We start from the raw sequence: 23014 nt of genomic DNA on the forward strand, positions 1-23014 counted from the left end.
TGGCAAAAATTAAAAAGATTTATAATATTTAATATTGGCAAAGGTAAAGGGAAATTGGCAGTTTCTTCCATTGATAGTGAGAATGTAAACTGGTGTAGTCTTTTTAAAGGACGTTTTGGCAGTATTTGTCACTATTTAAAGTATGCCTACCCTTTATTACAACAATTTCACTTTTAGGAATCTATACTACTTAAATATGTCCACATGAAGGCAATAATAGGAGGATGTCCACTGCAATAATGTTTGTGATAGTGAGAAAGCACTAATAATACCTAACATTTATTGGGGGCTAGCATTCTTCTAAGTGCTTTGTAACAAACATGATGAGGAAACTGAGACACACACAGCTAGTGTGTGGTAGTGGCAGGATTTTAGCCCAGGCAATGTTTCTAGAGCCTGTTCTTAACCACTATGCCCTCTAATAGAGGATAAATGAAAGTACGATACATCCACACTATGGAACATAGCACAGCAGTTAAAAAGAAAGAAGTCGATCTCTGTGTACAGACATGGAGATGTCTCTAAGACATATGATTAAAGGGAAAAAATCTGTTGCAAAACACTGTGATATGGTGTAGCACTATATATGTGGGAAAAAGATACACATTTGGGTGTATACAAATACATATGTATGAGAATGGATAAAGGCCTTGAATGATAATAGAATGTGCATGTGGGGAGATTTGGGAGAGTGATTTTTCAAGCTATGTTTATATATTTCTGGTTTGTGTGAACTTTTACAAGAATGTATTTGTGCTCTCCTTAGGTAAAACAAGAATTGTCGTACTGACCAAAAGAAATAAAGGTTTAACTCATATCAAGAGATTAGTCTTCTTTTCTTCCATGTAGACAATGGTGTAGGTCTTGGATAAAAATCTTCTCCACTGTGGCTTTTTCTAGCCTATGTAAATGGCCATATGCAGAAGGTGTCCATTATCTGTGTCTTGTTGATCATTACCTTTTTCTTTTTAAGTAAGGTTTTCATGTCCAGTATGTGGGATCATGGCTTTCTCTTAGTCCACCAAGCTCCATAAAAATATATGGCCAGACAGTTGTTGAAAAATTAATTTGAAAACTGCACATGGTGTTCCTTTTGCTTTGCATATTATATTGTCATCAGGTAAAAGGATTGGTAATCATGGATTATCTCATTATTTTACTTCAGTGCAGAAGCAGGTGTAGTGTCTAGCTCACTCTGTCCTCTTGGTGTGGTCTGTGGAGGTATGAATGAGTCACTCAACATACACACTTAAAGGACTGACCTTCGACCAGAAGTCAGTGTTACTATCTGAGAGGAAAAAGCTGTATTGGATCCTCCAGGACCCCTTCCTGCCTCGTCCAAGTGAGGGTGGCTTTAACACAGAATGAATGATGAGACTCCTGGAAAACTCACTGAATTAAAATGTTACTTTTATAAGGTTAGGCCTTTGGAACTAGGTTGCCCTTTTATGGGCTTCTCTCTGACATGCTGGTGAGAAAGGTTCTTAAGAGTTTTACTACTTAATGGATATCAGTGTAGATTTTTGGAGTGGCCCATCTATCTTACGACAGTTTTTCAGTTTTTGACATTGAAATGTTCTCTTAAGCATCTTCAAGGAAAAAAAAAATCCCATTCACTTAAAAACAACTGTATTCACCTCTTGTTCTTACAGCTACTCATTTTACATAGTTTCGAGTAGTGTGTACAAACTAATTTTTGTCCTCGTTGTTTTATTCAACCTTATTTCCAATACATCTTTTCATGTACTTGCCAAAATTTGACGTGCTTGACTTGAATCCTGCATACCTGCCAGGATTCCTTCTGTTAATCTGACAGAACTTGTTTGGATTATTCCCCAATTGTTGGACAATTGGGTCCATTCCCAGGTTTTGGTCATTATGAACATTCTGAATAGCCCTGCTATAAACATCTTTATGCAAGTTCTCCCCCCACCCCCCTTTGGATCATTTCCTTAGAAATGTACTTCCTTAAATGGGTTTACTGGGTCAAAGGGGCTCAATGAACAGTTTTACAGCTCTTGGCACATACTTTTCAGATTGCGCCCTGGGTGGATCTGACCAATGGCAAGGGCCGCGAGAGGCAGGAATGTGGACGAGCGGCCCCTATGACCGCCCCTCTTCCGCCCCCCCAAAAGGCAAAGACCTCGAGAAGGTCTACGGAGGAAAAGCATTTTTCTATCGCCCTCTTGTTCTCTTCAGGGTTGGTGTTGAAGCCCAGCTGGGAAGGCGACTGTTAGGGATGCGCAGAAAGGCTTCCGGGAGTCCAGGACTCCTGCCCTGGGGACAGAAGCAGCTCTTCCAGGCTCTCTTGCCCCAGGACTTGGATTCCAACCGCCCGTCCTCTTCGAGTTTCCGATTCCCAAGGCACACCCTCCCGGCCTTTCCACTAAACTCTTCGTGGCCCAGACAGGCCCCTTGCAAGCGCAGAGCTCTGCAGGCGAAGGCAGCGAGTGGCGGTCGCTATTATTTTGGCGCGGGTGATGCAAGGCCCGCATAGCTGCGCGCTGAGTCAGCTGGGGCCGGGCGGAGGCGGGGGGCGCGGACCGACCCATCCCCCCACTACAAGCCGCCCGCCGCCCCCCACCCCCCGGCCCCGCGCTGGGTGCGGCCGGGCCGGGTCGGGGCGGTGGGGGTGGGCCTCCGAGTCCGCGGGGTCGTCCGCCCGGGCAGAGTCAGGCGGGAGCGGAGCCGCGGGCCGACCGGAGCCCCCGGCGTGCCCTCCCCTCCCCCAGCTGGAGCTCACGGGTCAAGTGAGGCGGTGACCGCGCGCCCAGCCATTTACCCTCTGAGAACTCAAAAAGGGGGAGGAGGAAGCGGAGAAGAAAAGAGACTCAAAAAGGAGAAATGCGAAGCCAAACAGACAGGAGGAAACGATAAAAAACGAGGAAAGGGGCGAGAGGAGGCGGAGGCCGGCGGGCGGGGGAGTTGGCGCGCGCGCGCGCGGGGGCGGGGCGGGGCGCGCGCCGCGCGGGGCGGGGCGAGCGGGGGCGCGCCGGCAGCCGCGGGCCGAGGGGCTTGTGGGTAGCGGCTGCGCGCGGCCGTAGACAGGCGCCGCGCGGGAGTGTATGAGGGGCGCGGGCTTGTGGGACTGAGGCTGCCGACGGCGGTCATGGGAGCGGGCTGGGGGCGGCCGTAGTTGTCGGAGCCTGGGCTTCAGCTTCCCCGAGCCCCAGAGGGCGGGACAGTCCCGGCCCGGCGGTGGCGGCGCCACTTCCCCGCTCCCGCCCTCGGAGTCCTGAGGGAGCTCGCGGCGGAGGAACGGACCGGGCGGCGCGAATCTGACTGAGGGGCGGGGACGCCGTCTGTTCCTCGCCGTTCTCGGCCGGGCCTGGCCGGCCTCTCCGACACCCCCAGGTCCCGGGGCGCTGAGACCCGAAACCGGAGCTCGAGGCGGGCGGTGGGCCCGGGCGGAGCCCCGGCCGGAGCCGGCGGTTCGAGGGCGGCGCTAGGCCCCGAGGCGGCCGGGCCGGAGCGCGGGGAGCGGGGTGCGGGCCCGGCGGCGGCGGCGGCGGCATGAGCCGGCCCCCGCCGACGGGAAAGATGCCCGGCGCCCCCGAGGCCGTGTCGGGGGACGGCGCGGGCGTGAGCCGCCAGAGGAAGCTGGAGGCGCTCATCCGAGACCCTCGGTCGCCCATCAATGTGGAGAGCTTGCTGGTAGGTGGCCGGGGCCCGGGAGCCCTCTCTGCTGACCGCTCACACCGCCGATTCCCCCGACTGCCCACCCCTCCGTGCCCACCCATCCGTGGGGGGAGGTCTCGCCCCACCCCGCCCAGCTTCCGGCAGCCGGGGCCCGGGTCGGAGACCAAACATTTCTGCGACTAAGTTCCGGGAGTAGAGACCCACCTTTGATTCTTCCCTTCTGTCTCCTGGAGCCGGTGTCATCCCCGGCTGGCCCTTTCTTGGAGCTCTGGGAGGAAGCACCCCTCTTCTTCCCGCCTGCCCTGGGGGTTTGGGGAGGTAGGGTGGAAGGTACGCTGTCCTTCAGGCACCAGGCTAGCCCGTTTGCAGAGCGTCATGCTGCGTGGGGACGTGAGTCCGAGGAAGCGAGAAACCTGGGGCTGTCCCTATGGGCAGTACCCACCTGGGGTACAGGACAAAGAGTTCAGTCTGAAATCTTGAAACACACAGCTAAGGTTTTCCTGTTTTCAGTTGTGTTTGAACGTTACTAGTTGCAATTTAGTGCAATTTATGTAAATTTAATTTCCGAGATTATTGCACCAGAGCTAAAGAATCCATCTGAATTGTAGAATGGAATCAATCTCTCCTTTTTATTGTATCTCTTTCCTGAGATGGCCTTTGAAATCCAAATTGATAGCCACGTAACGTCTGCTAGTTGGCTTTGTTTAAGAAAGGGACATGATTTACAGATCAGAAACGCACTGTAGAATGCTTGTTTATTTCTTGTTTTTGTTAGGATAGACTGTTGTATTTCACAGACTCTTTGATTAGTATGCAGTAGAGATGCATTTATGGGAAAAGGCGGTGTGGGTTTTTACCCTGGAGAGGAGAAGAAAGCGAAAAAGATGCGCTGGATGTTAAATTAACCCTGGACGACTAGAATTCAGGTAGATGACCCTTGGATCCTTCAGATATTCCCTTCCAGAACTCCCTTCCAGAACTTGTTCAGCTCTACTCCCTGACAGGAGAAATCTATTGACTGTATGATGAGAAAAACTGTCTCCTCCCTTTCCAGTGACTGACTGACTTTCCTTCAGAAGCCGTTGGTTATCCTTTGAGGTTTCTGGAATCATTTGCAGAGTGACTCAGTACCGTTTGGCTGAAGTGCAGGAACTGACTGAAGAGTGTCTTTCTGTACAATGCACAGAATGTAGTGATGTACTGTACTCTGTAAGACGCGTTTGACATTTCCTTTTCCCGATTTTCATATTAGTGGGTTGTTCATATGTTTTCATGGGAGCATGGCACTATGAATAGTGTTTAGAAGTCTTCAATTGGGGATAGGATTGGTTGCATGAAGGGCATAGCTTTTCCAAGGCCAAAGCAGAGACTCTGGGCTTCACTCCCAGCATTTTCGCTTTGGTATTTTGCTAGCAAAACTTTGACCTAAGGCCAGAAAGTTCAGTTAAAAATAGTACAGCAAATCTCAAGTATTCATCAAGTTCATATTCAACCTCAGATAGAAATTTTTTACACTTTCATCTCTTGGGTCTTTACTGATGTTCATCATAATTATTAGGGTTATTATGAGCTTGAGCCTAAGTTATTTATACATGGTAATGAGCATACATTCTTTTTTATTGAAGTGTTTTCTAAATTATTAAAATGAAGGCTGTTTTTAAAAAAGGAAGCATTACACATGCTCAGTAAACAGTCTGGTCCATTCATTTATTGAGTGCCTAATACTGCCAAGACACTTTACACCTTTATTAAGGTAACATACTACTGGTATGACATCAGATGCTGCTGACTGGACGGATTTTGTTTTTGCTGTTTTTAGCTGATTAACTGTTATGGTTCTGAGTTGCAGTAAATCTTATCAGGCCAAAAATTGTCCTTTACTCTTTGAGGTTGCTGGTGTTTTCTATTGCAAAATGACGAACTGAAGATTTTTTCTAAACCATGTTATAGTAAGTTAGCTTTAAAATCATGTGTATTTCACTGTATCAAGTAGTAGAACGAATTAATTTTTAAAATTGTGGTAACATGTACATAACATAAAATTTACTGTTTTAACCATTTTTAAGTGTATAGTTCAGTGGCATTGATTACATTCACATTATTGTGCAAGTATCACCGCTAGCCATCTCCAGGACTTTTTCATCTTTCCAGACAGAAATTCCAAGAATTAATTTTTAAAAGAGTGTTATAAAAACTTATTTCCTGAAATAATGGTGCGGATCACTTTAAAGATTTGAAACCTTACCCTTTAGCCTTCATGTCACAATTGATCATTGTTTTACTGCGAATGGCATTTCTTTTGGTTTTATTATAGAAAATATTTTTCCTTTAACAGAGAAAATTTAAAGTAATATAATCTGATAAAAACACAGTCCTTAATCTTAGTTACTTATTCAGGAGCTTAGAAAGTACCATTTAAAATTGTATACTGCCTAAGATGACAAAAGTAAGAAGATGAAGTATACCAGAAATTACTGTATAATAGTTACTATATGGGTACTGTAGGCTAGGCCTAGAAGGTAAAACTATTTGTTGGAAAAAATATTATATAACATGTAAAGTGCTTAGCTCAATGCTTGGTACATAGTAGTGCTCGTTAAATTTAGCTCACTTCTGTGTGCATTTAGCATATTTTTAGGTAAGTGCTTTATATTTCCTTTGAAAAGGAAAAGGTTTTATTGGCAACTATTTCTTGCTATAAAATTCTGAATGAGTAGCATTATCTTTTGAATTTGCCATCAGAAAAGTGCTAGCAATCATGAGGCATACCTAGAACTGGATTCCAAGACTGTCCGTATAGAGACTAAATTGTCTTTTTTTCTCTGCATCAGCTCGTTTTATGGAGGCTTTATATGGGTCCTTAAGATTAATCTGAAGAGAGTATATCCCTTTGTGGTTGCAGATTGTGAGTTGCTTGGTATTATTTAAAAATAGAGTTTTGAGAGAGATTTGCTTCTGTAATACTTTTTTTTTTTTTTTTGGAGGGAAGGATTGTCAGTAGTGTGCTTTTGCAGTGTTTGAAACTTTCGGGTAAATACCCATGCTTTGTTGTCAGGACTAAGCTTCTGATACTGCTTACCCAAATGTTATGGTAAAAAGAATTGTCCTTTAGTGTTATGATGGAGAGATGTCTTTCTAAAGGTCTGTGCTTTTGTGTTTTGATTTATTTTTTTAGGAGAGTAAATGATTGTTATAACTTGTGGGATTCAGGCTTGGGTAAACTGTTCCGTAAGGCTGGTGTTGATGGGGAAAGGTGATTAAAAATTTACTTATGATTTTCAGCCACTTAGAATACAAAACACTTTGATTTTATTATACCTGTAAACTATGTGAAAATATTTCTTATCACAGTGCTAAGATTTTCAGCTTGGTGATGGTTATTTGCTTATTTAAAATAAAATTGTATGTGCATTTTTCCCCCACTATATAACAAGTGTGAACATGATAAAGATACAAAAGTGAAATAGAATAAAAATTGAATAAAGAAGGTTTTATATGTGTTGTTCTTTTGTGAAATAAACATTGGGCATTTATAGCATAAATGGGATTATATTACTTTGAAACTTGCATTTTGATGGTCAGGAAATCTTTAAAGAAAATGAATTAGCTAGAGAAGTTGAAAAAAGTAATGTATAGAATTTACTAGTTAGGTGAAGTTGAACCCCTTTGAAAGTACAGGTCCACAGCCCCTCCCCCACAGTTCTGATATATAAAGAGCTCTGAAAACCTAGTTTTTGGTAAAACTTATTTGATGTAACATCTGACCTGATCTGATGTTACAGTATTTTAGACGATTCATCTCTCTTGGTGTAAATAGTAATAGCTTTCCCTGGAAAAATATTAGTGTTTGATTTCAGGGTGCTACCTCAGACTCCCCAGAGGGTTTTCGGGAATATACTGTATATAGTATATGTACTTTATTACTATTCGAAAATCCAAAAAATTCTGAATTTGGAAACATCTTGCCCCACGGTAAGGCCAACATAGACTAAGTAAGGAAATATTGACTTATACACACCTTAAATAGTTGTAAAGAAGTAGTGCATAATTATCTTGAAGCCTAAGTTGTTGTTGTTGTTGTTGTTGTTTTGGTTGAGTCCTGATCAGATAGCTCTCTTTTCCCATTTCAAATTCTGAAGTATTCTAAACATACTAAGAGAATATAGCATGCAGATATGAATTATGAAGCATAAAAAGCAAGCATTCCTGAAATCACTGCTCAAGTTAATGAATAGAACACTAACCTATTGAAGTTACCTGTATTCTGCTGCTGCTGAATTTAGTCTTCCTTCATCCTCTCTCATCTGCTACCTGGAATTTTTTTGTTTTTTTTTATCATTTCCTTGCTTTATTTCATAGATTGCCACATTAGTATGTATTCCTAAACAATATTGTTTAGTTTTTCTTTTAACTTTATAAAGGGTTAACATCTGTATATATTCTTTTGTGACTTGCTTTTTCACTCAAAATTACTCACATTGTGGTTTATTAATTTTCACTCATACCATAAACCATAATATATTCCTTCAATCTACTTGATGGATATTTAGATTATTTTTCATATTTTTGCTGTCATGGAAAGTGTTGTGATCATTCTTGGAGCCCATGTGAAGTTTCTGTAGGCTAGGATATATATCGAGGAGTGGAATTGTTGGGTTTTAATATATTCTATGTTCAACTTAACAAGGTAGGGTTTAAGTTTTCCCCCAGCGTTTTACTGTGGAAAATTTCAAAGTATAGTGAAATTGAAAGAATTGATAATAAACATCCATATACTCATCACCTAATTAATAGCTTGCTATATTTGCTTTATTATATCTAGCCATCTCTTCATTCATCTGTCAATACATCTTTTGTTTTTGATTCATTTAAAGTAAGTTGCAGATGTGGTGCACTTCTCCATTAAACACTTAAGCATGCATTTCATTAAGTAGAGTTTTTTTCTTTAAAGATTAAATTTACATACAATGATACACAAATCTTAAATATCACATTGATGAGTTCTGACAAATGCACACACCTGTGTAATGCAAATCCTTATTGAGATATAGGACGCTCTTATCAACCTAGAAATCTCCCTCATATGCCTTTTCAGCTAATTCTACACCCCATTCTCTTGGAGTCAGTTGCTCTTCTGATTTTTTTTGGGGGGTGTAACTAAAGATTACTTTCACCTTTTCTAGAACTTCATATAAATGGAATCCTTTATAGTATGTACTGTTTTATATCTGGCTTCTTTAGTTCAGCATAGTTTTTGAGACTAATTCATGTTATTTTGTGTATCAGCAGTTCCTTTTTTATTGCTAACTAGTGTTCCATTATGTGTATAAACCACAATTTATTAGGCATCTTCTGTTGATGGATGCCTGGGCTGTTTCCAGGTTTTGGCTATTTTGTATATATACTTCAGCTCTTAATAAACTTTGCTGTGAACAATCTTGTAGTAAGCCTTTGTGAGGACATATTTTCACTTCTCTTGAGTTAAATACCTACCTAGTAGTGGAATTACTAGGTCTTAGGGTAGGTGTATGTTTAGTTTTTTTTAGAAAAATGTCAGACCTCTTCCCAAAATGGTCATATCATTTTACATTAACACGGCAACCTAGGAGAGTTCCAGTTCCTCTCCAACACTGAGTCTTAAGTTTTAGCCATTCTGTGGGTGGATAGTAGTATTTCATTGTGGCTTTAGTTTGGATTTCTCTGATGATGAATGAGGTACTTTTTTATGCACTTAACTGGCCATTTGTGTATCTTCTTTTGTGAAGCATCTGTTCAGATCTTTTGCCCATTTGAAAAAATTGTGTTCTTTCTTTTTGAGCTGTACAAGCTCTTTATATATCCTAGATACCAGTTCTTTGTCAAATATGTGGCGTGTCTATTTCTTTAATCACATTTTTTCATGGTTATTGCTTTTTCTGCCTAAGAGACTGTTGCCTATCCCCATGTCACAAGAAATTTTCCTTTCCTTTCTTTTAGAAGCTTTATAGTTTTACTTTTAGGTCTAGGATATGTGTTAAGCCAGTTTTAGTGTGTGGTGTGAGTTTGGGGTCAGGGTTCATTTCTTTCCCTCATATTCCCCAAATCGACTGTCGAACACCATTTTTTCCTAGGTTTATTGAGATATTATTGACATTTAACATTGACAGTTGATACACATGTATTGCCACCTGTTCACCACAGTAAGGTTAGTTAACACACCCTTTACCTCTCATAATTACCATGCTGTTGTTGTTGTTGTGTTGAGAATATTTAAGATCTACTCTCTTAGCAACTTTAGGGTCTACTATACAGTATCATTAACTATAGTCACCAGCACCAGTTTTCAAAAAAATATTTTTCTTTTCTCGTTGGATTGCCTTGTTTGGCACCTTTGTCGAAAATCAGTTTACTGATAGGTGCACTTTTTATTTGCTTTTTTATCACCTTAGTAACTACATCAAGTCTTCAGTCATGGTTCTCCTGTTTAACCCATGCTCTGTTCAGAATTCTTTTTTAATTTTTTAATTTTTAATTTATATCATTTTACCTGAAGGAAATGGGCAGGCAACCATGGTTGAGACAGGGAAACATAGATTTTATTGTTTGAAGTGAAGAAAGATTTGTTATTTTTTAAATTATAAAAATAATATGTTCTTATTGTAGAAAATTTAGAGAATAAAGAAAGGTATAAATGCAAGTGACCCTTCTACATAGTCTCCTCACATAGAGATAACCACTGTTTAACATTTTGGTGTAAATATCTGTCTGAAGAAATTAAAATGTAAAAGAAGTAAAATTACACTGTATATGTGCTTTGTCATTGTTGTTTTTAACACTTAATAATAGAAGCTTTTATGTAGTCAAATTTATTAGTCTTCTCACTGTAGAGTGATTTCTGGCTTAGATGTCATGCTTAGGACATTCTCCATTATCAAGATTATGCTATCATAGACCTGAATTTTCTTTTAGTACTCTAATGGTTTTATTTTTAATGTTACTTTTATTTCACTTGGAATTCTGATGGAAACTATGAAGTAGGGGTACGAAGATTTCATCAGGAGATTTGTCTAAGTATCAGCACTAGAGTTCCCAAAATATTAATTGGGAGCCTCTGTTTATATTTCTGTATTGTCATATAACTTTGTTTGGAGAGTGGTGCTTGGGGGAATAGAGAGGGTAATTATTATAGGTTTGGTCTCCACTTGAGCTTCTTGAGTTTCTTCATGGAAATTACAACTTTACAACTATACTTAAAATCCTATTCTGTTTATATATATATATATATATATATATATATATATTCCAAAAATATATAAATATGAGCTGTTAGTGATAAGGGTTACTGGTAAAGGGAATGTGGATGACTGAGAGCAGCTTATTACAATATAGCCTTTGGGGGGAAGAAAACCACAAAATAACATTTTCATTGGTAGCTTAGCTTATTTTATAGAGCTTAATATTTATTTATTTTAAATATTTATTTATTTATTTGGTTGCACCAGGTCTTAGTAGCACTGGCAGGCGGGCTCCCTAGTTGTGGCTCGCCAGTCCCTTAGATGTGGCATGCGAACTCTTAGTTGCAACGTGCATTTGGGATCTCGTTCCCTGACCAGGGATCGAACCCGGGCCCCCTGCATTGGGAGCACGGAGTCTCATCCATTGCGCCACCAGGGAAGTCCCTAATATTTAAATTGATGTGAAATTGTGGTGGCATTTGGGACTCTACTAAAACTGTCTCTTCTCACTTTGTCCTTGATTGGAGTCATTCTCCTTTCCTCTCATCTGTATCATCTGTACTTTTTTTTTTTCCTTTAAAGTGTGATTAAATTACAGGCATATATTTGTAAATTCTGCATGTCAGTGTCCCAGATGACCCTCACTTATCTTTTTAGAAAGCATTTGGGTTTAGCATTTCTGTGTGTGTATGTGTGTGTGTGTGTGTGTGTGTGTGTGTGTGTGTGTGTGAGAGAGAGAGAGAGAGAGAGAGAGACAGAGACCGACAGAGACAGAGAAAAAGGAAATATTGAGGTTCACTTTTGGTTCATCATTGATAATCTTTTGGGGAATGTTTCTAAGTCCAAGAATGATTATATGGTTTGTTGCTTCATTTTGGTAAGGTATGGAATTTTCAGGTCTGATATATGAAGTGCTCTATAATTTTTTTTTTGGTTATAGTTAACTGATCACTTAGTAGTACTCAGTGTCTAATTTCTTTTATTCTCTAAAAGAGTTTCAGACTTTTTAAGTTATAAAGCAACTGATAGAAATTTTCTTCATTTTCAAGAGATTATAGACCTGGAACTAATTTTTAACATTTCATTGTTGGGGTTATTTTTTATGCCATGGAAATGAATAGCAGAGCCTCCTATTACTTTATTTAGATAGAAATGGAGCAGAGCAGGGTTTGCATTATCTTAATTACCTGGATGTTTGTGATGAGTAATGCTTAAGATACCAAGTTTTGTCTTATGTACTTCTTGGCTTTTGAGTTTATTTAATGGACAGAATACAAGCTCTTTTAGGACCTGGGTCTTTTTTGTCTTCCTCTTGATATGTCTTGTAAATATTTGTTGAATAACTAACAAATAATTCTTTTTTAAGTAACAGGAGTGATAAACTGTAGAAATATATCCCTGCTTGAAGAGATACTAAAGTATTCCCGAAGTAAAAATTTTGGTATATGTCCTTGTCACTTATTTCTTATCTATCTATGGGAAGGAAGATAAGTAAACACGTGTATATGCAGAGAGGATATGGGTGGTAGAATTAATTGGAAGGTTTGGGTGGTAGAATTAATTGGAAGGTTTGGGTGGTAGAATTAATTGGAAGTCAAGCAGGAAAGTGAATTGTGATTTGAATATTTTCTGGATTGTGCTGAAGCAGTTTGTCTTGGAAAGTATTTAAGCTACTTTTATTCAGTGTTTTAGGTGAAGTAAAAACAGCTCGTGTGGACTGAACAACCTTTATCATTTATCATGTGTCTTCTGTTCTCTCTACCCCCAACTTTTCTTCTGGTTAAACGTATCCAGTTCCTTCTTACGTACCTAGGTGATGCCTGTGTTGAAACAGCGTTTCATGAGTAAGGGCTAATGAAATGCTGGTGGTGTGTTTGCAGGGTGAAATTCCTTAAAATGGCATGTTGGCTGTGATTAATGGTAGGGCAATATTCATTTAACAAAATTAAAAACAAAGCCAAAGGGCATGAGAGATTTTGATCAGGATTCAAGAGTGTTATTACAAGTCACTATGAATGACTGTTTTGAAAACTTTTCAGATATTATCAGGCATTCTGATTACTAGCCCCAGCCCCAGCCAACCACTGATTCTGTTCTGTTTCTATAAATTTTTCTTTTCTGGAAATTCCATACAAGTAGAATGACACAATATGCAGTCATTTGTTCTGGCTTCTTTCACCTAGCATAATGTTTTTGAGGTTCATCTACGTTTTAGCATATATCAATATCTTGTTCTTTTAAATTGCTGAATAATATTCCATTGTATAGACATACCACATTTTGTTTATGAAATTACCTTAATGTTTTTATTTCTCTTGGCTAGATTGCAAGGAGTGGGATTGCTGGGTCATATGGTAAGCTTATGCTTAACTTTTAAGGGGTGAAAAAAATGTTTTCCAAAGTGGCTGCACCATTTTACATTCCCACCAGCAATGTATGAGGGTTCCAGTTTCTCTACATCCTCAGAGAACACTTGGTGTGGTCTGTCTTTGTGATTATAGCCATTGTAGTGCATGTTGCTAATGACACATGAGACTGAACACTATTTCATGTGCTTGTCAATTTTGCTTGTTCTTTTGATATTTTACTAATATACCATGAGTGTGGTATATAAAAGTTTTTAAATTTTGTATGCTACAGGCGAATTCCAATGTTTAAAAATAGAATGTGAATAAATACAGATCACAGCCCTTTGTAGGTGGAATTATCCTACTGACTAGTGCCTCCGCTAGTGTCTCCACTAGTGCCTCCTAATTAATACTAGGCCTTTTTTTTTTTTTAAACCTTGTTATGGTACCTTTTTCTTCCAAGTAATGTATGAGCCTTGGTGAGCTGTGTAGGCCCGCAGTAATGGCAGTAATGGCAGTAGAGTCTCTACTAGTTGCGTTATTCCTAAGCTAAAGTTGAAGTACTTCTGACACAATTGGCCTTTAAATGTTTCTCCATTCTGCTTTGTGCTCATCTTTTCTTTTTTTATTATTTTGAGCATCTTGAAGTAAGCTTATTTCTCTCTTGTTGACTCAGCATTCATCTTTACACTTTTCTGTTTTACATGAAGATCAGGCAACAATTCTTCGTATCAATTTAGTAACTTGGTTCCTTTGAGGGTGGATAACTATTGGTATTTAAAACGCTGTATATTACACTCGTCTTTTGGTTTATTCTTTGAGTACCCACCTGAATTTAACAACAAAAAAAATGTTCTTCTTGTTTGTAGGTGGCATTGGATATTGATTTTGGGGATTACATTATGTGCAAAGTTTTGGAACGTAACCAAAATAATATTCTTTTCAGATATAACGGTAACTGCCTTATTTGTGCATTCTGTATCAGGATATGACCCTACTGTTTTACCTTGTATTTCAGTATGATTCCTTTAGAAGTCATAAAAGTGTGCTTATTGAAATTGAAGTTTTCCCTTTAGCTTTAGTTTAGATGATTGTATTTTTTTTTTTTTTTTTTTTAGTTTTTATTAAAGATAACCACACGTGGGGCTTTTTTTGAGCATTGAAGGGAAAATTTAGGAAATAATTCTTTTAATATTCAAGATGCTTTAATATATTAAAGATGAATTAAAAAAATTTTTGGTCATAGTGATATTTATTTTTCTACAAGGAAAGTGCACCAGCACAGTTGTCATGCACTTTGAGGCCTGCAAGGTGTAGTGAAATGTGTTTTTGTATGTTGAAACCCTGTAAAAGTATTTAAAGTATTATATGTCTGAACATTAGTATGATTTTGAAAAATGCTTTACCTTTTGGGGATAACTTTAATAGAGTTAAGAGTTTGTGGCACTTTAGACTTTTGTGCATTGAATAAATAGGGCCATATTTTTTTGTGTTACAGAGTGGATAAAGTTCAGGTTGAAGTTGAATGGTTAAAAATGGTGTATTATGGTTGACTAGTGTGCCTTTGTTAAAAGAATCAAAATTAAAAAAAATTTTTCTTCATGGACCATTAGATTTCATCAAGTGCTGCTAACAGGTCATATAACCAGCATCTATGGGAATTAGTAAAGGATAGAGGAAAAGATATCAAGATTGCGATTTTCTTTCAGGGAAATGATATGCCAAGTCAGAAATTGGGAAAAGAGATAATGCAAAATGTAGTATTAATGTTAATAACAATATTCCATCTATTCTAAATTGAGAAAAATTTGGAGTCTCCAGAATATTTGGAGTTGCTTTTAAATATCTAAAACACAGACTTTGAATTATTGTACTGGCTTTTCCATGATTATATTTCCCAAAATATAATCACTGAAATTAGTATGCAAATGAAATGATGACGAATTTTTTCTGTGAACTTTAAATGCATAGTATGATCCTACATTAGTTGCATTCAACGTGAAACAATTTTCTTTTTGTTTTACATTCTTTCAAAAAGGTAATCTTAAGCTTTAATTTAATAAATGCATTGAAAAAATGTCCCTACTGGATTAAAATAAAAAGGGAAAATATATTCATGTATCTGGAAATTTAAAAACTTAATTTAATACCAATACAGTTTATGTCTTAGCTCTTAGAGGTCCTCTTAGTTAAGATTTTTCTAATCTATATCTGCTAAAGCCGATGGCTAAGGCAGTAGTTTTCAAACCTCGTTATACATAGGACTCAACCTGAGATTTTTAGAAATATTGATGCCTGGAATCCACCCTCACCCATTCCAATATAATTGGTATGTGGTGTGACCTGGGGATCGGGATATTTAAAAGTTCCACATCTGATTCTCAAGTGCAGGAAAATGTGGGAACCACTGAGCTGAGAGGTGCAGTATTCAAAGATTGGCAGAGGGGCCATTGGGTCCGATTTTTTTTTTTCTTCTTTTATATTTGTGGCTCAGAGAGGCTTGAATGAAACCATAAAGTCAGAATTACCTGATGAAAGCCAGAATCACAGCTAGGGTGCTTGGTGGAAATGGTGTCAGATCTTGTGATTTAGATTGTCTGTAGTGGGGCCAGGAATTTGCATTTAAACAAGCATGTCAGTTGATCCTTTTTTTGGAAAAAATTAATTAATTAATTATTTTTGGCTGTGTTGGGTCTTTGTTGCTGTGCGTGGGCTTTCTTTAGTTGTGGCGAGCGGGGGCTACTCTTCGTTGTGTTGTGGTGCGCGGGCTTCTCATTGTGGTTGCTTCTCTTGTTGTGGAGCATGGGCTCTAGGCGAGTGGGCTCAGTAGTTGTGGCTCCAGGGCTCTAGAGTGCAGGCTCAGTAGCTGTGGCGCACGGACTTAGTTGCTCTGCGGCATGTGGGATCTTCCTAGACCAGGGCTCGAACCCATGTTCGCTGCATTGTCAGGTGGATTCTTAAGCTCTGCGCCACCAGGGAAGTCCCATCTCAGTTGATTCTGATTTAGGTAATCTGCAGGTCAGAGTTTGAGAAACACTATGTGTTGCTTCTTATACTGATTGAAAAAAGCCAAAATCAAATGGTTGAGATCTCTGGCACACAGAATTGTATATGTGGGAAACGCTGGCATATGGAGGGATGCCAGATTTTCTGAAATATCAAGTGTCATCACATTGTATATCTTTTTTTAGAGCTCCATAGGAATCAGACCAAGGCTTTTCTTTTTCTCATTTTAGAAGAAAATTTAACTTGCTGAGGTTTTATGAAGGGAGAATCAGACAAGATACACCAAATAGAAATGAAAAAAATTTTATTGTGGTAAAATATACACAATACAAATTTCAATGTGGAAATGTTATCATTACATCTTACCCTTCAGTGGGAAATATAGTCTACAGAGACTTACTGTCCTCGAAATATATACTTCTGATGTTTTACATTTAACAAATGATGATGGGAAAATAGTGACAGTCTTTTTATTCCCTGACAGTTGATTTAATTTAGGAAGAAGAATTTCACTAGAAATGTATGGTCCTTCAGAGACTAGCACCTAAAGCAGGATGGTTTATGTCTGTGATTGTTATCTGTGTTGAAAAAAATAATAAAATCATTCAAAAATTATTTTGTGGTCTCTTTACAAGCAAGCAAAAAAATATTGTAAAATATTCAAAACCCTTATATTAAACTATTTTGAAATTTTATTTTCAAAGCAGCCTTCAAGTCATTGGTTACATTAATAGTCATCTTATTAACATGTTAGTGTTTAGATTTTTTAAAAGTATACATTCTTTGCGATTATTTCTCTTCACTTCATTTAAAATTAGAGATATCCAGATGATTCATAGGCAGTGGAAGATATCCATATTTTTCATTCACTAAGTATTTGTATATCAGATTTCCTGTTCTTAGGCCATTTTAATTTTGGTGGTTAAGGGGTATGTGCGTATTTCATAAATTTGAAAATTAAAATTTGCATTTATTGATTCTTGTCAAAATAGTTAAGCTCTTAGAGGAATAGCAGTTGTGACTTTTGTCTTTTTTTTAGTATTTGAAATCTTCAGCAACTCACTTTTTGTAGATTTTATCTTGTGGCTAATAAAACTACATAATTGTGGCCAAGGCACAATTAACTAATATTTATGAGACTAGGGTGATACATAAGAGTATCTTTAAAGCCCTAAAATTTTGTGACAGTTTATCTTTTAAAACATATGCATCCTTTCCAAATGATTGCTAAATAGAAAGATAACTACAAATGTGAAACATCTGAAATTGGGTGACCCTTCTTTTACTGCCTTAATATACTTCTACTATTGTCTTTAGAAGTTTGTTACATGTGATTTACTAACATTTCATTGGAAGTGTTTTTCTGATTTAGAAACATTTTACAGCTAGTGATTAGAATCGCTATTCTATATACCTCAGTATTTTATTGCTTTAGTCAGCGTTTCTAAATATTTGACAAAATGCAGTTTAATTTGAGACTTCATGATTCCTTATGCCATATCCATGCTAAAAGAATTTTAAGGCATTATTTCTGACTGTAGCTTAAGTGGAATATATTGCAAAATTTAAAATTAGAGTATGAATGTGTTTTGTTAATCTTATATTGAGGCTAGTGAAAAATTTAGTCACAAAAGCAAGATATTACATTATAAAAGAATGAGAAAACTGAACTAAAGGATTTTACTAGTAGTTCTGATAAACTGTTTCTGCTGCAAGCATATATTTTTGTATAAAAGGGGAAGCTGTAAAATTACAAATTTTGAAGGCATTACTGAAAACAGATTTGTTTTCCACATTTAAGACATTTCCATAATAGGAAAACGATGGATGATACAAATAAAACTAAATTTAGAACTAATAAAAGGGAACTCTAGTACAAAATTGGCTTATGAAATTTCCTTCAGAGGGAAGTCATAAAGTAAAACACTTACATTTTTAAGAAGTTAATTACTGATTTTGGGGAGAGGGAGTTGTAGAGAGGGGACTGCTGTAAATTTTAGCATAAGGAAGTTTTGTCTTTCAAGATGATATGGAGAATATAAGTCCCTGGCATAGTGTTTTACTGTGCTTTTTGTCCTCACTTGTAAACAGAATTTTTCAGTTTGGTCCAAGTTAAAACAAATTTGTGAAATAAAAGTTTAAAAAATCTGAACAATGACTTGCTTATTTCAAATTATTTTCTGTAAGTAAAATTCCATTGTAATAAGTCCATAAAATGAATACTGGTTAAGCTGTATTCATATATGAAAATACAGATGAATTTTTTCCTTAGGAATTTGTTTTTTGGTCTAAGGTAGTAAAGATGGAAAAAAATGAAATGGCTGGATTCTTTTCAAGCGTGTTTTTAGAAGAGAAGCTGAGTAGTATAATGGAGAGAATGCTGGATTTAGAGTCAGAAGACTGGTGTTAATTAATTAGGTGTTGCATTAATTATCTTTCTGTCCATGAGTGATAATTTACAAGACTCTATCTGTCCACCTCAAGGAGAGGTGAAGATTAAATTCAGTGCGAAACTAACTATATGTGCTAGTTTCTGTAAACTGAACAGAACTTTAGCTGTTTTACAGGCAGTTGCAGAACTATGTGTAACACAGCCTATGTTTTATATGTCTCTGTCTTCAAAAAGGTATGTGCATACAGAATCAGTCTCCTGATGTTAGCCTGATTTTTCCAAAAAGGTAGCACATTAATTTGCACATGCTCAGTTCTCTGAAGTATTAAATTAATGAATGAAAAGTGGTTGGCATTTTTATTTTTTAATTTACTGAGGATAATTCATTTCATTGGGTGAATGTTTGCTTATATGCATTCTTTGGATTACTTTATTGCACTGCAAATGTCACTTTTTCCCAACTGATGTTTATTGTTTTTCAGTAGGTATGATATTGAATTATCAAAACAGAGTCTGGTGTTCTTATGTAATGTTTAGGATTTCAGAAATCCTGACATAAATATATGAGGAAGAGTCATGACAGAATTTTTAAACCATTGCATTATTCACTTGCAAGAATATTAATTATGCTTTATATAAGGTTTACAGGAGAATTTGGGTTGCACCAACAGTTCTTAACTGTGGCTTGAATTTAGCGAATTTTGGCCTACATTTCTTTTTTAAAAAGATTAATTAATTAATTAATTAATTTTTGGTTGCGTTGGGTCTCAATTGCTGTGCGTGGACTTTCTCTAGTTGCAGCGAGCGGGAGCTACTCTTCGTCGCGGTGCGTGGGCTTCTCATTGCGGTGGCTTCTCTTGTTGCTGAGCACCGGCTCTAGGCGCGTGGGCTTCAGTAGTTGTGGCTTGTGGGCTCTAGAGCGCAGGCTGAGTAGTTGTGGCTCACGGGCTTAGTTGCTCTGCGTCATGTGGGATCTTCCCGGACCAGGGCTCTGAACCAACGTCCCCTGCATTGGCAGGCGGATTCTTAACCACTGTGCCACCAGGGAAGTCCCCTGGCCTACATTTCTTAACACAGGTAAGTTTAGGAACAACGATGAAGTATAGTTTGGAAGATGTAAATTGCATATGTTATCCTGTATTACCTCTGATATAGATTCTGGTCTTTAGGTATACCACGGTAATTATAAATTTATCATCTAGAAAAATATACACAGGTAGCATAATAGTATATGATCATTCTGTATTGATGGCCACTGCAGTCAGTAACTGATTTTCTTGGCTCATGTAATTTCAGAGCTGATTTGGGGATTTAGGATCTGGTGACAGAGGTGGGTCTTATTATATAAGTCCATTGTCAACCGTTTAACAACCTCATGAATTTGGAATTTGTATTTCTACAGGCTAGAAAAACTGAATTGGTATCCAGACATAATTTTTTTTTCTTTTTTTAAAAAATCTTTTGGCTTCACCGCATGGCATCTGAGATCTTATTAGTTCCCAGGGATCAAACCCGCACCCCCGGAATTGGAAGCTCGGAGACTTAACCACTGGACTGCCAAGGAAGTCCCTATCCAGGCATAATTGAAATGAATATGGGGAGAGTTCTGTTGGTAGCCACTGTTATGGTGATACATTAAACACTTCCCCTGTTGTGGCATTTATGAGTTAGGAAATGAATTTTATCTACTTTTATTTATTTATTTAATTTCAGTGTTTTTTCTTAGAGAGTCTTCAGCATAGACTGTTTTCTGTTTTGTGGTTGGTCTCTATGCTTAGGTGCCTATGTATCTGTCTCCATAATAGCAGGACATGGCTCACAGATGATGGGCTTTGGGGGATAGAGGCTTATCTTCAGAGATGTGAAAAGGAAGAGAGTGAACAGGACCAATCATCTTTTCACCAGTAATTGAATATATCATGTTTTTTTATACTCTTAGCTTTTGTCTCTACCTGGAACGCTCTCTCTCCTCTGCTTTTGTCAATTTACAAAAAAACAAAATAAACTTCATTTTTTAACTACAAAAGTAATACATGTCTATGTAGTTGACAAACACTTCAGGGAAATACTTTCATAGAACAGATGAAAATTGTGAACACAGTTTTCATTGTGAATTTAAGAAAATAATGGATTAAGTCTCAAAAGAAAATATACAGTCTTCAGTATACATAAAATAAAGAAAAAATCCACTCTTGAAAAGACAAAATTATAGTCACTGAGACCTGACCATTTGTTGCTAAGGGATTATGGATAGGGGAGGGTACAGTTGAAATGATAGCATGAGGGAGTTTGCCTGGGAAAGGAGAAGTTATGAAACTGTTCCTAATTGTATTGCTGGTTACATTACTCTATGTAGATGTTAAAAATCATAAAACTGTACACCAAAAAAGTGAATTTTAGTTCGTAATTCTTAAAAATAAAAAGAGGGAAGAAAAAAAAAAAAAAAAAAAAAGTAATACATGTCTAAAAAATTAAAAATTATAGAAGTAAATGTAAGTTCTCTTCTTAGCCCTCTCTTTTTGATCTCAGTCTTCTGAGACAACCACTTTTTAACGCATCAGGGTATCACTTTCCCTTTCTCTGTGCATAATATAACAGCATATTGGTGTTTCATTTTCCCCCCCTTGCATTAAAAAAAACATACAGGGACTTCCCTGGCGGTCCATTGGTTAAAACTTAGCCCTCCAATGCAAGGAGTGCGGGTTCGATCCTTGGTCAGGGAGCTAAGATCCCACATGCCTCGTGGCCAAAACACCAAAACATAAAAAAAAACCCAGAAGTAATATTGTAATAAATTCAATAAAGACTTTAAAAATGGTCCACTTCAAAAAAACTTTAAAAAAATTAAAAAGTAAAAAATAAAGCTTACAAGTACTTAAAAAAAAACACAAATATTTGTTGTTTTTTAAAAACCAAAATGCAACTATAACATATGTGTTGTTCTGTATTTGCTTTTTCTTCATTTATTTTAGAGGTCGTCCAGTCAGAATTTATAATTCACCTAGTTCTTTTTAAATGGTGTAGAATATTCCATTATCTGGATTTGATATAATTTATTTTACTATTCCAATATTGATAGACATTTAGTTTATTTTCTTCCATTATAAACATTGCTGCAGTGAACATCATTATAAATATTTTTGTGCATGTATGTGAATATTTTTGTAGATTTCTAGAGATGGAATTGTTAAAGTGTGTGCACGTTTAAAATTCCAAAATAATCTCTATTGCCTTTTTTAAAGGCTGTAGCAAATTGAACACTCCCAATAGTGATGAGAATACACACACATACTCCCAAATCTTTGTTAGGCTGAATAGCATCAGCCTTTTATGTTATTTGCCAATCTGGTAGGCGAAAAAAGACATTGTGACCTTTTGTTTTTATATGTATTTCAGTATTTGATTACTAATGAGATTGAGTACCCGCTGTTAATCATTTCTGGGTTTTAATTCTCCTTTAAGATCCACATTAAATTTATTTTCTCCGTGAGGTCTTCTCTAATCCCTACTTACCCCTCCTCTAACCCCAGGCAATGAATTTCTTCCTCTTTGCGCATGTAATACTTTGTATATATCTCTGTTGTAAATGATTTTAATCATATTGTATTATGATTATTTACTTATGATATGCCAGACCAGGAGCTCCTCCAGGGTTGTGACGGTGTAGTACATGTAGTATTCTTTTTTTAAAATAAATAAATAAATAAATAAATAAATAAATTTATTTTCGGCTGCGTTGGGTCTTTGTTGCTGCGTGCAGGCTTTCTCTAGTTGTGGCGAGCGGGGGCTACTCTTTGTTGCGGTGTGTGGGCTTCTCATTGTGGTGGCTTCTCTTGCTGCGGAGCACGGGCTCTAGGGGCTTAGGCTTCAGTAGTTGTGGCTCGCGGGGCTCTGGAGCACAGGCTCAGTAGTTGTGGCTCACGGGCTCTAGAGTGCAGGCTCAGTAGTTGTGGCGCACGGGCTTAGTTGCTCCGCGGCATGTGGCATCTTCCTGGACCAGGGCTGGAACCTGTGTCCCCTGCGTTGGCAGGCGGATTCTTAACCACTGTGCCACCAGGGAAGCCCCTTCTTTGTTAACTTTTATATCTCAGTTTATTGGCAATATGGGGGCTAAAATCTAGTTTTTATGGTAATGGGGCATAAATGCTTTAAAGATAATTTCTTTTCCTTTCATTTTTATTGACATATTATTGACATACAGCACTGCATAACTTTCGGATGTACACATAATGTCTTGACTTACATATGTTGCAAACTGATTACACAGTAAGTTTAGCTAACATCCATCACCTTATATGGTTATGTAGTATTCATTTTTATGTCTCTTTTCAGTATCTAGCACAGAGCCTATAGCACTTAGTATGTGTTCAGGAAGTTTTATCAAATGGTTAGTCTGACTCCCAACTGGTAGTTTA

At 37.9% G+C, this 23014-nt stretch overlaps 1 protein-coding gene across 2 annotated transcripts in view; it reads left to right on the plus strand.

The window, feature by feature from the left end:
• The first annotated feature begins 3002 nt into the window (after positions 1-3002).
• Positions 3003-23014, plus strand: part of ROCK2 (Rho associated coiled-coil containing protein kinase 2) — a 140552-nt gene continuing 120540 nt past the window's right edge. For both annotated transcript variants that reach the window (XM_082357501.1, XM_082357502.1), the window contains exon 1: positions 3003-3654. In XM_082357501.1, the coding sequence (XP_082213627.1) occupies positions 3514-3654 (141 nt within the window). In that variant the 5' untranslated portion in view covers positions 3003-3513. The remainder of the gene's footprint in view (positions 3655-23014) is intronic.

Source organism: Balaenoptera borealis (assembly GCF_965194805.1).
Source record: "Balaenoptera borealis genome assembly, chromosome: 15".
In the NCBI taxonomy this organism is placed as follows: domain Eukaryota; kingdom Metazoa; phylum Chordata; class Mammalia; order Artiodactyla; family Balaenopteridae; genus Balaenoptera; species Balaenoptera borealis.